The 15,064-nt window shown below is 37.8% G+C and overlaps 1 protein-coding gene across 2 annotated transcripts in view; it reads right to left on the bottom strand.

The window, feature by feature from the left end:
• The window catches only part of Hmgcll1 (3-hydroxy-3-methylglutaryl-CoA lyase like 1), a 124,330-nt gene that overhangs the window by 64,795 nt on the left and 44,471 nt on the right, over nucleotides 1-15,064 (bottom strand). For both annotated transcript variants that reach the window (XM_085689399.2, XM_048424054.3), the window contains exons 4-5: nucleotides 2,041-2,136; nucleotides 169-317 (exon numbers count right to left, since the gene is read on the bottom strand). In XM_085689399.2, the coding sequence (XP_085545525.2) occupies nucleotides 169-317; nucleotides 2,041-2,136 (245 nt within the window). The remainder of the gene's footprint in view (nucleotides 1-168; nucleotides 318-2,040; nucleotides 2,137-15,064) is intronic.

Here is a 15,064-nt window from a genome sequence, read left to right as displayed (position 1 = left end):
TAGAAACATGGTAATTATTACTAATGGGATATAATTACACAGTGATTACTATAAATAAATACGGTTCATAGTGTGTGTGTGTGTATATATATATATATTCATAAATGGTGGTTTGTAAGTGTACTCTAAAAACAGATACTAATGAAATGAGTTGGGTTTCGTGAGTACCCTCGTACTGGGATAGCCATGTGCCTTGCTGAGCTGATAACCTCCTCGAACCTTCCCATACTTTCTTCAATGGAGCAGTTAATATTCTTCTTGCTGAAAGATTCAGAAGCAGCACCAAAAACTGCTATCTCAGTGGCCCCAGCGGCAACCTGAAAGACACAGTGTACAACCCAATTCTAATATGTTCTATGAATGGTAGCAGGAGAGAGACTACCCTAATGGCAATTCTGTGTTCTCATGTTGCCTTAAGATTTAAAGCCAGATTCCTCTCTTTTTGCCACTTACACTGTTTTGAAATGGAAAATATTTTGTAGTAACAAGAATATTCCACAAACTAAATATTCTTAAGATTATGAGACACATAGAACACAGTGATGATGATGAACCAGCTAATTCTGTCTTTCATCACGTTATCCTCAAAGCACTTTAACCATAATTATGGAGGAAAAACATGTACCCCACTAACGCCTGCATTTTTAGGAGATTATTTTAAAACCAATTGTTGAAAGAGAGCAATATAAACTACTTGTTTTTCTTTTCTTTCTATAATCCAGCAGAGAATGTCTTGCCAACAGAAAATATTTTCTCAATTCATCACTTAGATTTTGCTGTCTATTTCCTTTGCCCCTTTGTTGTATTTATACCACCATACTACTACACACGACCACTGTGATAGTAATTTCAAAAGTCAAGCTCCCAAGATTTATAAGATTCATTGACAAAACATCATTTTAATGTTTCACTCACAGGCCCTCATCTCTGATCGCCTGTTAATACATTAAGAAGAAAAAGAATTTGTTTTTCTTCCAACATTTAGTTTTTGTTCCACTATTCAAATGTGAATTTTGAACAAATTAAATAAAAATTCTATTTCATTAATAGAATTAATTAATATTCTTTGCCAGTAATGTTAGAACAGAACATTGCCTGCATTTTTTGTAATCTAAAAACCTCCTGTAACTATTATTGGGCTCATTTTACAAATGTGGCACAAAGTTGTTTGTCATCCAATTTCAGGTATTAGTAACTTTCTACACCACGCTTTGATTATAAACCCACAACTCCCATGACAATATTTATTCTGTTGTTAAACTATAGTTAGGATGTATCCTGAGTATTTTGTCTAAGATAGAGATCTTCTCTTCTTTTTGCAAGATTTGATGATAGCGATACTCTTTAATTTTATAATGCCATGAAATTATATCAAATCAAATGAAGGATAAACAGTTCTAACAGGATATACACCAACAGTAGTGGACTAAATAGACTCATATAACTTCAACTTCAGGCACCATAGAATCAGATGGAGAGTTTCAAATACTAACTGACACAAGGAATATATATCAGAACATCTTAGCAACAAACATATGGAAAGGTTTTTGCAAAAAGTAATGTGACTCTTTGCTTATGTGTGCTCATTAAAATTCTTATTTAAATCATATAAATCTCTAAAGCACACAGAATCATAATAAATAAACAGAATAGGGATAAGTAAGTCACTAGAAGCAGATGCAATGACAGTGACTGGTTTTAAGCCAAGAGGAGAATCCATAGAAACAAAAGACTAGCCCCGAGATATTGACAAAACATTTATTTCAGGAATATTAGCAATTATAATGCTTCATCAATAAATGTTTAAGATATACTCTATATTATACTCTTAGGGATGCACAAAACAAACTTTCAAACTTTCATCCAAAATAGAGAATTATATTTTTATTGTCAAATTCTTGAATAGTTACACTTAGCAAGCAATAAGGGGAGCATTTTATGTCCTAACAATGTCATGGGGAATCTTGAGCTCTATGTTTTTAGCTTTTTAAGCTCTTCAGAACAATAAAGGCAATTTTAGAGAAACAATAGCAGACTTACAGCATGGTGAAAACCCTGAAGATTTGGTACAAGGACAGGATAGCGAACTCCTGGGCACTGATGAATGCCTCTCATCACTTCAGTGTGATCAGCCATCTTAAATATATAATAGTTATATCTAAGTATGGAACTGAGCAAGGTATCAAACACATTATTAGCCTTCTGCATGAGTTACAGTTACATAGAAAACGTGTTCTACAAATTAATGTCTGAAATGAGGTATTCATGTGTAGTTACGGAAAAGTATTTCTCACTAACATTTGTCACAACACATAAACAGTGCTTTGCCTTTCAAATTCTCCATACTATCATGAGTGTCTGATTCTTGGATTATCAAATTACTGAAAAAAAATTGGTTAAAGAGAATGGCAGAAATCCTGGTTTTCTGTAATCACCCCTTTAATCAGATACTGCTATGTGAATTAGGAAGGTCATGCCTCATTATAGTGCATTTATGACAGTGGACTAAGAACTAAGAGCTTGAACATTTTGTATTACAGTTGTGTGCTATTTTAAATCAGCCATGATGCTATGTCTGGTTTCTTATACTTTTCCAAGTTCTCTTCCCTGTTGATGAGGACATAGATTATATTTATCCATCTGTTTGAAGGTGAGTATACTATGATTGTTCTAAAAAAATACTTAGAACAATTATAAGTGTTCTTATAGTGAGGACAATATTATGTGATTTCTAAAAATAGGTTATAAAAAGGAGACACAAAATACACCTGATATTTCAGGAGAAAGCCCCAAATCACCTATGCAATGACCTTAAGATGAGGCAGGCCTCCATGGAAAATATACATGAAGATGAACAGAGTCACCAAGCCAACAACCAGGGTGAGTCCCATATCTGTATTAAAGCAACTTCAGATGACTCTAGCCCCAAAGAACTCAGTTTATGGCTGTGATCCTAGAAACTAAATACAACATGTATTTATTTCTACCACCTAGATCTCAAATAACTCATTACATAGTAGAAAAGCTAGAACATTGAAAAATGGATATGGTTGGTAGAAGGGATACATGTGGCAGCAGTGTAAACACATAATTTGTCATGAGGCTATGGACATAAAGGAAGGTGATGACCATACTCAGTGGCATGTCTTTGAACTGGGTTTATATTAGTCAGAATTGATTTGTCTTGAAGGCAACATAAAGGCAGAGAATGAGTATTGAAATAGTGAAATGACTGAAACAAATTCAGAATCAGAAATGAATCTTAGGGAGGTATAAAAGTCAGCCCATTGTAATGGTCTGTCCTTTCCTTTAAAGAGACAGGCCCTGCTCACTCCCTCTCCTGTCCACTAAGGCAGGCAGCTCTTCCTTCCTGATTGCAGCCAAAGTCTCTTCCTTTTCGTCTCTCTCCCAAAGATATAGCTGCTGCTGTGGCTCTTCTCCTACTCCTCTCCTTTTCCCCCATCTCCCCTTCTCCCCTTTCCCTTCCATAACCCACTAAATAAATGTCCAACCTCACTTTGCATGGCACACTTGTCTGTCTAGGTCTCTCACCCACCACGCAGCTCCCTGCCTGGGTCTCATGGCCCACTGCCCACTGCCACCACTCAGAAAACAGTGCTGTTTTATTTTTACCATTACACCCATAAAGATGGGAGACAACTCATGGGCAAATCTGAGAATCAAGTGAGTGGTTAGATCTGCTGTAAAGAAACAACACATGACCAAGAACTCATAAGGAAAAATTATTAAGACTAATAAGAGGTGCATTTTACTCAAAAACTTAAGCCATACCATTTCACAGCCTTTAAACACACACACACACACACACACACACACACACACACACACACACACACATTAACAGTAAAGATGTCTGAAAAGGCCCTTGAGGTATCTTATTATTATCTACATACCTAAAATTACATATAATACTCATAAGTCAGCTTGTACATTACAGTTTAGGTAAAAATTTCACATGTGAGCTGACAATGCTCTTTCCAAAAGCCAAAGACAATACAATAAAGACCTGAAAGCATCCTCCCTGAGGTCTAGTTTTCATAGTGCCAGAAAGCTCCAAGGAAAATTTCAATGGAGGAAAGCAATCAGTAGTCCTACCCAGCTATGGTAATTATGAACTAAAATAACAATGAGAAAGGCATGATATCCTTAAAGGTACAATAGTGGTGCACTTAACTTAGTGGCAATGAATAGCCCTCAGACTGGACTTAAGGCCAGTTCAACAGGAGGGAACTAATGCCTGGGACTGGAAACCAAGTCACATATTTGAGGCTAGTGAGACCATGGCTCTTGGAAGAGAACCTCCAACCCCACTAAATGAGTGTAATTGCTAACTATAATCTAAATATTTATCCTTATACCCACAGATAAGTGTCGGTCTGACCCTTTATCAAAGAAATATCTCTTTCTATCAGAGAGCAACCATAGTAGAAAACTACACCCAGAGTAAAGGGAACAACTGACCATACAGTTACAATAAACCAAATGTAAATTTATTTTTAAATTATTTTATAAATATATAATTGATTACTTATTAAAAATGTAAGTATATTTGCATAATAATGGGATAGGTATGTTAAATTATTTACACATAAAAAGTAATGATTTACTGAATATTTGCTGCTGCCAGTTATAGATAAAAAATTTTTAATGCTTTTAGAGTTGACTAATATTTTAAATTCAAAATAATTAATGTTGAAAATATTGTTTTTCATGAATTCATAGCCCAAAATTTCAGAAATAAGTTAATTATCTTTTCAGAAATTATTATAGATTCTGTATATATCCTATGCCAAAATAGAAGTATTTTATAAAAATCTAGTAAGCTACTCAAAGAGCAATTATTTTTTTATTGATTCTAGGTATTAAACTCAGGACATTGCAGATATTGAACAAAAGTTCTACCACATCAAATGTGTGTGTGTGTGTGTGTGTGTGTGTGTGTGAGAGAGAGAGAGAGAGAGAGAGAGAGAGAGAGAGAGAGAAATGCATGTTTGCTGAGAATATATAGCTGTCTTTTACTGTCTGCCCCACTGAGCATGGAGCTAACTGACTGGGCAAGGCCAGTTGGCCAGTAGGCTCCAGCGATGCTCCTGATTCTACCTTTCTGATGCTAGGATTACAGATACATGCCACCCATCCAAATTTTTATATGGGTGTTGAGGCTACAAACTCAAGTCTTCATGCTTGCACTGTAGGCATTTTACTTTTTGCTGTATATACCAAACCTCCTTCAAACAAGTTTTAATGTCAAACACTTGGTGTAGGAGGTTCTGCTGTCTTATGTGTTGCTTTCATTGGTTGAATAAAGAAACTGCCTTGGCCTTTTGATAGGGCAGCACTTGGGTAGGCAGAATAGGCAGAACTGAATGCTGGAAAGAAGGACAGTGTGGCAGATGCCATGGTTCTCCTGCCCAAGACGGATGCTGGTTAGACTCATGCTGGTAAGCCACAGTTAAGTGGTGATACGCATTAATGGGGATGGGTTAAACTAATATGTGAGAGTTAGCCGATAAGACGCTAGAAATAATGGGCCAGGCAGTGATTTAATTAATACAATTTCTGTGTGATTATTTTGGGTATAAACTAGCCAGGCAGTCGGGACAAACAAAGGGCCCCCTCTCTCAACAAACACTCAAATGCAGTACACCCCAAATGTATAGTTATTTGATACATGCTGAAGAACAATGGTAGGAAGCTGTTTGAATGACCTGTTGTCAAAATTTAACTCTCAGGTTTCTGTAAGAGCAAAGACCTTTGTGTGCACAATAAAAGGCAGCACACATTAAGCATACAGTAAGCGTGAATCTGAGTGAAGGTGATCCAAGTGGTATTCATTGGTATTTAATGGTAGGATGGCACACGTGGCAAGTGGGCATCTCAGTGTTCACATCCAAGACTGTGGCGAAATTGTGCAATACCACACAGAGAAGAGCATCCAGAGACATTTTAGCTTCATGTGTGTTTGAATTTGTGTTCCTTTGGTTTCTGTGTCCTTAGAAAATTTTGCTGTCCCTATTTGTTTTATGTTTTGTCTGACTATTGCCACATTCAGTCATACAGACCCAGGTAGGCTTATAAAACACAGTTAAAGAATTTGTGATCTAAATAAATGCAAACTGTTAGAGCCACAAGTGTTATTCAGCAAATGTGTTGTGGGAGTAACTTCCGCTGCCTCAACCAATAATCACTGAAGCAGGAGCCCACAGTGCAGCGGGGAGCGACTTCCACTCCGTCAGCCAATAGCTGCTGAAATACCAGCCCACTGGGGCGTGGTATATTTCTCTTTTAAAAAGAGAAGCAGTTCCGGATAAGGGCTCTCTTGGTTCCGGCTCTTGGTTCCGGTGCTCGGTCTCGGCTGCTGCTCCTGGCTCCTGCTCCAGCGACTAGGCTCCCTTCCTGACGGTTTATGGTGTATGTAAGTTTTACCCCCCGCCAAATAAATAGCCCCTTAAAACATAACTGGTGTGGGATTGATTCGTTAATAGCCTAGCCCATTATATCTAGCCTCTTATTGGCTAATTCTTACATCTTGTTTTAACCCATTTCTGTTAATCTGTGTGTTACCACGAGGTCGTGGCTTACTGGGAAAGATTCAGCATGTCTGACTCTGGTGACTCCATGGTGGCTCTCTGTCTGCCTTCCTCCTCCCAGCATTTTGTTCTGTCTTTCCCACCTAAGTTTCTGTCCTATCAAAAGGCCAAGAAAGCTTCTTTATTCTACCAATGAAATCAATACAAATACAGAAGGACCTCCAGCACCACCCATTCCCCTCACCCCAATCTCTATTGTGATAACCACCAGCTTTGGGGAGGCTCAGACATGTTTGTCAGTAAGGGCAGGCATGCTGCCTTCCTATCTTTGTGAAATTCCTGTGTAGTCTATTTGCAAAGTTAGTTGTGGGGGATTGGTTTTATGTGGATTTGATTATTAGAACAAAGAGTGAATGATATCTCTCTAAGGCCCCATGGAAGGTCATTCTGTTGCCTGTACTGCAAGACGTTACACTGCTAAGGTATTTGGGGGAATGAATCCCATTTTGAAGGGGTGAAGAGTCATGGCTTCAGAAGGTTTCTACAGAATTGACAGTGACTGTCCAAAAGACAGGTGAGTATCCAAAGTTCTGCAAGTCATGTCCCCTGCAAGTTCTATATTTGTGGATCTGTCTAAGAAACAGTCAGCTGTACATTTGTATTGCAATTATTAACGAATCAATCCCACACCAGTTATGTTTTAAGGGGCTATTTATTTGGCAGGGGGTAAAACTTACATACACCATAAACCGTCAGGAAGGGAGCCTAGTCGCTGGAGCAGGAGCCGGGAGCAGCAGCCGAGACCGAGCACCGGAACCAAGAGCCGGAACCAAGAGAGCCCTTATCCGGAACTGCTTCTCTTTTTAAAAGAGAAATATACCACGCCCCAGTGGGCTGGTATTTCAGCAGCTATTGGCTGACGGAGCGGAAGTCGCTCCCCGCTGCACTGTGGGCTCCTGCTTCAGTGATTATTGGTTGAGGCAGCGGAAGTTACTCCCACAACACTAGGCAGTAATCTAATTAATAGAAATTCCATGTGGTTATTTTGGGGGTTAAGCTAGCCAGGCAGCAGGACACAGCCCACGGTTCTCATACTACAAATGGGTGAGCCCAGAGTTCAGGGACTTCAAGACTAGTGATCGTATTTAATGGTTTAGAATGCGAGGTGTTTCCCCTTGGATGCTAGTCCTTCCCAGGTGGTGTCACCTTTTCCTGGTACACAGCTTTATCGGGTTCTATCTTTTTTTTTATGATTCTGAAACGCATGTTGATACCATTAGTAATGTCTGTGTGAATTATAAAGACTGGGAACCTCATGGGAGAGGGAACAACGGCAAGGGCAAAACAGGAAAAGCAAAGAACGAAGAACAGCATGATCATTAGAAAGGGCATAGAAAGAATAAACAGAACGTGATGAAAGGATTTATGTGAGTTAATTTATTTCATTTATTCTCAGACCTAATTAGTCAGGTTTCACCTGCTGTAGTGAATCTTTTTGAATCCTGAAAAGTTTAGTGGGGCCTAGCCCCAACATAAACCTGGATAACAAACCTTTGAAATTTTCATTATACTTGGTTGGTAACATATTTCTCTCATTTTTACCAGCACTTTGGACAGTAGGAATATACTCCAAAGGTGTGAAAGTTTCATACAAAGATGCAGTCCAAAATTAGTGATGGTATAGACAACCAGAACTAGGGAAATGGTCACAGAGAAGTCATGGAGAGAAGATATAGATCTGATTTCCTCATGTCAGACATGAAACTCATGATCAGTCCATATGTGAGTTGATTTATCTGGCCTCTGTTTCATGTGGATTCTGGGAAAATTTTCATCCTGAGGAAAAATGGTTGATTAACAAAGGCTTCAGCTGGAAGGCAGGGTAAGGAGTGATGTCTACCCAACAAACTAAGGTACTACAAGCTTGCTTACCTGAAACAAAGATGGCACCCTGAGAACTTATTCTTAAATTAAATAGTGAGTATACTACAGTGCTTCCCTGATAATACCCTAATGAAATTATGATGATAATTTAAGCAAAATTCAAAGAAAAACAAGAATATAGATAGATGAGAGAGAGACATGCAGATATGCTATCTTATATCATATTCACATAATATAAATGAAGGTTAGAATGTCTGTGTTCCTATGTGTGAATACAAGCCCAAACTTTGCAGCTTGGTGGAACTCACAGTTTCCACACTCTTCAAGAATGCTAGCATAAATATTCTCCTCTTTTTAGAAATATGAACATAGAACAGAATATAAAATTTAACATTTACCTTACCTTACATTACAGTGGGGAATTGAACCAAGTCTGAATGTTTCTGATGAGCATAATCTTTGGCACCAGAAATACATAATAATTAAAGAGAAAAAATATTCAGTGTGTGGAACCTGCTGACATATGAAAGTTTGTCTGAATATTATACATGGAAAGGTTTGAGCAAATCGGTTTTTTACAATGTTTGTCAATATCACATGTGTACACAATGCACTGTAGTTACAGTTACCTTCCAGGAACCTCTTCCATCCCTTTCTCATTAAGTCCTTCTTCTCAGTGACCCCTCCTCCTCTCTTGTCTCCTGTACTCCCTCTCTTCCCTTCCTATTCTCATGTGTCTCCTCTTCCACTCTCTTTCCTTCTTTCTTCTTTAGACCCTGTGCAAGCAGCCAAAGCTGTTGTCTACTCCTGCCTGCAATGGTGATGCTGCATCCAGAAGACAGCACTTCACTGCACTCTCCTTATCCTTTGGTTCCTACGGTTCTTTTACCAGCTCTTCTGCAATATGCCCCCAGCCCCAGAGGGCTGGCAACAGTCTTCTTCGGGCCAAGCACTTAGCAGTCCCTTACTCTTACCCTCAGCATTTCATCCAGTTAAGGGTTCCTACTTGGACAGGTGCCCATTGCTGAAAGAAGCTTCCAAGGCCAAGGCTGAAAGGTGCACTAGTCCATGGGTATAAAAGTAAATATTTAGAGGGTGACTTTCCTGCATGTGCATTTGGCAAGACATTGGGAGCAAATTACCAAATAGGTCCTGTGACCAACCATCTGTTTTTAACTATGCCTTGAATGCCAGAGGCATAAATATCTCCCTAATAAGCAGACCTCATAACCAACCAGGAGCAGTTGATTATCCCCAAAACATTCGTGTCACTATTGTACCAATTAGTACAAAGCTGTGATAGGCAGAGCTGTATTGCAACATGCAAGGTCTAAGGAGTGGGACTCATACCCCAAAACAATTATATCATTGTGGCAAAATACCAGTACCCTCATCTATCCAGACAGTACAATATTGTAGTATGCACCATCTATAGCTAGGTTTGATGTTAATTCTTCTCCAAAAATCGGCATATCACCTTCTTTCACTAAGAAAGTATTAAAAAGCATTGTCACACAAAAAGGCAATTAATGCACAAACACTGAAGGAAATATTTTACAGAATGATCTCTCACATTCATCTCAGTTTTTAAAATTATTATCATACTTAATTTACAGATATGTGTCATATTTATAAAGTTTACATTTCTGTAATATGAGTTAACTTTTATCATTAGAAACTAACATTTTGTTGCCATACCTAAATAAAATCTGGTATCATAATTATTTTTATGAAAGAGGGTCCTCCAGTATCATATCCTCAGGAAGGAAGCTCCTTACCAGTGGGTGTTATTTATTCCTGGTATGTTCATAGCATTTCTATGTATATCTAGTTATTAATTCTTTTAACATACTATCTTAATTTTTTCCAGAAACAGACCTATACATAAGGACATATAGCTGTCCTTTCTCCCTGCTGACCAGTATCTTGAAGTATTTGCTTTTGTCTACCATCAGGACAGATCAGTATTCAGATCTTATTGAAATAAAATAGTAACGCTGGAAATTTTCGTTTAGCGTCTCCTCTGGCCAAGGCTGCCAGGGCTACTTTCTGTATGCAGGGATATAGTAAGTGGGGAAAAGGGGCAGATAAGAGAATACGCAGTTTCTTCAACACATGCCATCGATTAGTGGAAAAACATAAATGATGGGGTTTCAGACCCTATAACTCAAAACTCAATATGAATAGTAATTCTTCTTAAAGGTAACATTTGGAAACTTGGTAATGAGAAAAAAATGAGACTCGAGTGCTTCCTGACAATCCTGGGTGAAAGTGCTGAGGCAGCTATGAATAGCACTGTAGCCTGGATCCTATAACCACGTCCCATTCATAGACGCCTAGCACAAACCTCATCTATCTTAGCCTCAGTAGCACAGGGGAAACCTTGGTCTGCTTGAAGAAGTAAGACACTCTTAATAAATCATAGCCTTACAATAACAAACACAGGAAATCTCTGGAAAATTGAACATCCTTTTTTTTTTCTACCCAATACCCTGCTTGACTGCCAAAGCTAAAACGATCTGACACCAATCTCACAAAACTCAAGTCCAGAAGCCTTAAAACTAATTTGGTCTGGTGTATAATTTCCTGTCCTTCCTTGTTCAACTTAGCTTTTGTATGCAAAGGACCTTTGTAGTGCCGTCTATTGAGTGGAATGTTGATGTGTCTCAGAAGCTTCCAAGACAACCACCCCTCCTCTTCCCTTGTGAAAACGAAGAGATTCTAATCATAATCCACTGACATCTACAAATATTCATTTTTATATTACAAGACAAACACCACCTACAGGAATGGATTTGTGGGCTAAAAGCTGTAACATTAATGTCTAAGAGGGAAGAAATGAAAGTCATTTTTTATTCAATAACATTTCCCAGTTCAGGAAGATAAACATAGCAATTATACATTAGTTATTCTTTATTAGGGTCAATGCCTTTGGACCACCTGCCTGCTCTTCCCATATTAAAAATAACATGTTCCCAACATCATTCTGAAGTAGGAGCAAGAAGTTCCAAACTTCCCAGTATAGTTTTCTTTCTGTGCTTGTACAATTGTGTTGCCTGTCATTATTATGTACTATGTACTATGCCTTTTATATGTTAATAACATTGTAGCCATTGTTATTTCCCTTGCATGGAAGCATGAGGTATTTTTAAAGTGGGGGGGGGGTAAATTGCTATCAGTGTGTTTTGTTAGTAGAGTTTTGCATTCTTAACACTTTAAACCTACAAACTGGAGAGCTGCAGCAGAGAGGATAAGCCTGGGTTACCGACTCACTGCTGATCAGACATTATCAAAAGAAAAGGTTACGACAAAAGTAAGGTCTCATAACCATAGAAAGCATTGCTGTCACTTGTAAGACTGAGGCTTGGTTATGATATGGATGCTGGAGGTTTCTGCTTTAGTAAACAGTGAAAGCGGATCATCTGAAGGTGCCAGGTTGCTGAATGGCAACCTGCTCAGCATATGCTAGCTAGGCAGTTCTACCAGATTATAACTCATTCATGCTCACCTGCCTTTAAAATCCCTTTGTGTGTTTTCATTTTCCCAGCAACTGTATCCCCCATCCACTTTAACATTATAATTGCAGTGTTATGCCTACACTGTTATTCACTTCTGAGTCTAACAAAGAGCTCTATATAGTTTTTTATACAGAAAAAAAGTGAAAGCACTAAATGGGAGAATGAATAAGTGGAAAGGATCCAACACATAGAGAAATGAAAATGCCTTGCCACAGCATACCAGATATGAGTAAAAATCAGGTCTCAGATTCTCTACTTCATCAGAAAGCACAAGTTAAACAACAGACATAATGGTATCGCCAAAGTGCAGGAAGCCTGGAGGATATGGGGAAGGGGTGTGTGTGTGTGTGTGTGTGTGTGTGTGTGTGTGTTCAGATTCCTGGTTAACACCATTCTTTCTTTTTTATTGTTTTTATTGAGCTATATATTTTTCTCTGCTCTCCTCCCTTCCTCCCCACTTACCTTTTATCCTCTCCCATGATTCCCATACTCCCAATTTACTCAGGAGATATTGTCTTTTTCTATTTCCCATGTAGATTAGATCCAGGATTTTCTCTCTTAGGATCCTCTTTGTTGTCTACGTTCTTTGGGATTGCGAATTGTAGGCTGGTTTTTCTTTGTTTTATGTCTAAAAGTCACTTATGAGAGAGTACAAATATTTGTCTTTCTGGGTCTGGGTTACCTCACTCAATATAATGTTTTATAGATCCATCTATTTGCCCACAAATTTCAAGATGTCATTATTTTTTCCACTGTATAGTACTCTACTGTGTAAATGTACCACATTTTCCTTATCCAGTCTTCACTTGAGGGGTATTTAGGCTGTTTCCAGGTTCTGGCTATGACAAACAATGCGGCTATGAACTAAGTTGAGCACATGTCCTTGTGGTATGATTGGGTATATACCCAAAAGTGATATTGCTGGATCTTGAGATAAGCTGTTTCCTAATTTTCTGAGAAATTGCCATACTGATGTTCAAAGAGTCTGTACCAGCTCGCACTCATTCCAGAAATAGTTGCATCAATCTAAGATTAGTAGTGTCAATGCTGGAGCATAATTGACATGAATTTGCTTCAACATATTTGTATTTCAAAGAATATATACATATAATCTATAGTCTTTTTCATGTCAAATTTGAACAACAAAAGAGCTCAAATCCATTATTCTGTTATTCTAAAAGGTTTTCAACACAATTATCTCAATTATTATTAAATTACTATGGTACACCAGAAGTCCCCAAGTTATTTCTTCTGGGTCTTGTGTCTCCTACAGCCCTCTGCATGTAGGAGGCTCAGTCTGTAGACTCTCCAAAGGAGATAAATCAACAAAGCTGCCAGAGTAATTCCAAATAGGCAATGTAAAAATTCAAAATCAAATATTTCTGAGAGAAAATAACATTCATTGAATACATTTATGAAACTGTGAAAGAATTTAAACGAATTTGAAATGTATCCAATTAGATACAGAAGTGTCTTTAAGGAAACTAAAATGTTTTTGAAATTTTATCTCTATGTTTCATGGGGAAACAAAAATTTTGATAAAGACAACAAGCTCAAAAAACTAAATATAAGATGAGGTGCCATGTTTTATTATAGCATTTCATCTTGATTACTTTTATACATTCAAAGACAAAGGAAATCTAATTTGTTAATGGAAAGGTAACTAATCAAGTTAATTAATTATATTATTGAAAATCAGAATACATAAATTTCTGGGTAGAATAAATTTTAGAGTACAGGAAGAAAAAAACTAAAATAAAATTGGATTATACCTATGCTTAAACATTTAAAGAGCTCAACAATAACATTGCTGGAATCATGTCTGCTTTGCTTTTCCTTTGACACAATAATTAAGGTACATCTTAGAGAAGAAATTACTATTTAATCTATGTGTTGGGAAATGTCGAATTCTTGCCCAATGGATGTGGTTAAGAAGGCCATGCCTATGATGTGCCTTCATCAGCTTCTCCCCTGTGTCTGCCTTAACCTAAGCAGGTAAAAATGAACAAGAGATGGGCTGTGGAGGCAGGTTTCCTCCTCATTTGGCAACCTGTCATCGTGCCAACAGATTTTATTCACATATACATTCAGTTGTTTTTAAGACAAACAATTTAATAAAGGAAATGTGCTAGAGTGAGGAGAGTATGAACAGCCCAGGACTTATCATGCTAGGGCTAACATCCACTTTCTTTTAAATTTAGGGGTTTTAGATTGCAGGCTTTGTTCCTCTGTTGATTGCATTTACCTTTTAATCACTACCATGAAAAAGAAAATAGTTAATTATTTCTAGATCAGTTTTGAAAATAAATCTGTGACACTTGAAAAGTGAGAAATCCAATGACAATCCCTTTGTCACCTATCTTCCAGAAAGCCATACTTCAATTAAAATAAATAGTGGTGTCTTTCTTCCTTTTTTGAAACTTGTTGGGCTTCGTAATTGTCTCTACTGGCAGGTTATGCCAGAGCAATGCTATATAGATTACAAGCTTAGCTATACAATGCATATTACTTGTGAAGTGTTAAGCATCATCTTAGATGTCTAAAAGCACCACTGTGGATGACCTCGTAGAGAATTCTGAAAACTCTTAGAAAATCAGTAACACCCAGCCAGTCCCAACTCCCTAAGCCCCTTGTGCCCTCAAGTTTCGCTCTAATCACCATCTATTCTACCACACTACTAGTCCCTAAAAAGTCTCTGGAAGGCTTAGTGCAATTTTAGCTGAATGGTTTATGATTAAAAGACATAAGCAAAACTTATTGTTATTTTAAGTCACTGAATTTGTGGAAAATGTCTCATGTACACTGTGAAAACCTGTCTGATTCAGCTATCGGGGAGAGGTGATAATTACAAGTGTTTGAGTACAAGCATGCAGACACATTTGCACACACAAAATACATGCCACAGCGTACACATTCAGTGAAAGAAAACATATTGTATCCATTAAAGCAATCTACAGGATCTGTAACTTGTCCATTAAATACTAGAAACACGAGTGAGAGGGCAAAAACCATCTACTGTTTTCAATTTTCTTGAAGAGCCTGCATTGCGCCTTTGCAGGTAAAGGTTTTCTAGAACACCAGGAAATGGGTGCTAACATCACCAGAATTCTC

This window comes from Myodes glareolus, chromosome 4, assembly GCF_982192425.1.
Source record: "Myodes glareolus chromosome 4, mMyoGla1.1, whole genome shotgun sequence".
NCBI lineage: Eukaryota > Metazoa > Chordata > Mammalia > Rodentia > Cricetidae > Myodes > Myodes glareolus.
The sequence above is the reverse complement of the archived record's forward strand: the minus strand, read 5'-3'. Positions and strand labels throughout refer to the sequence as shown.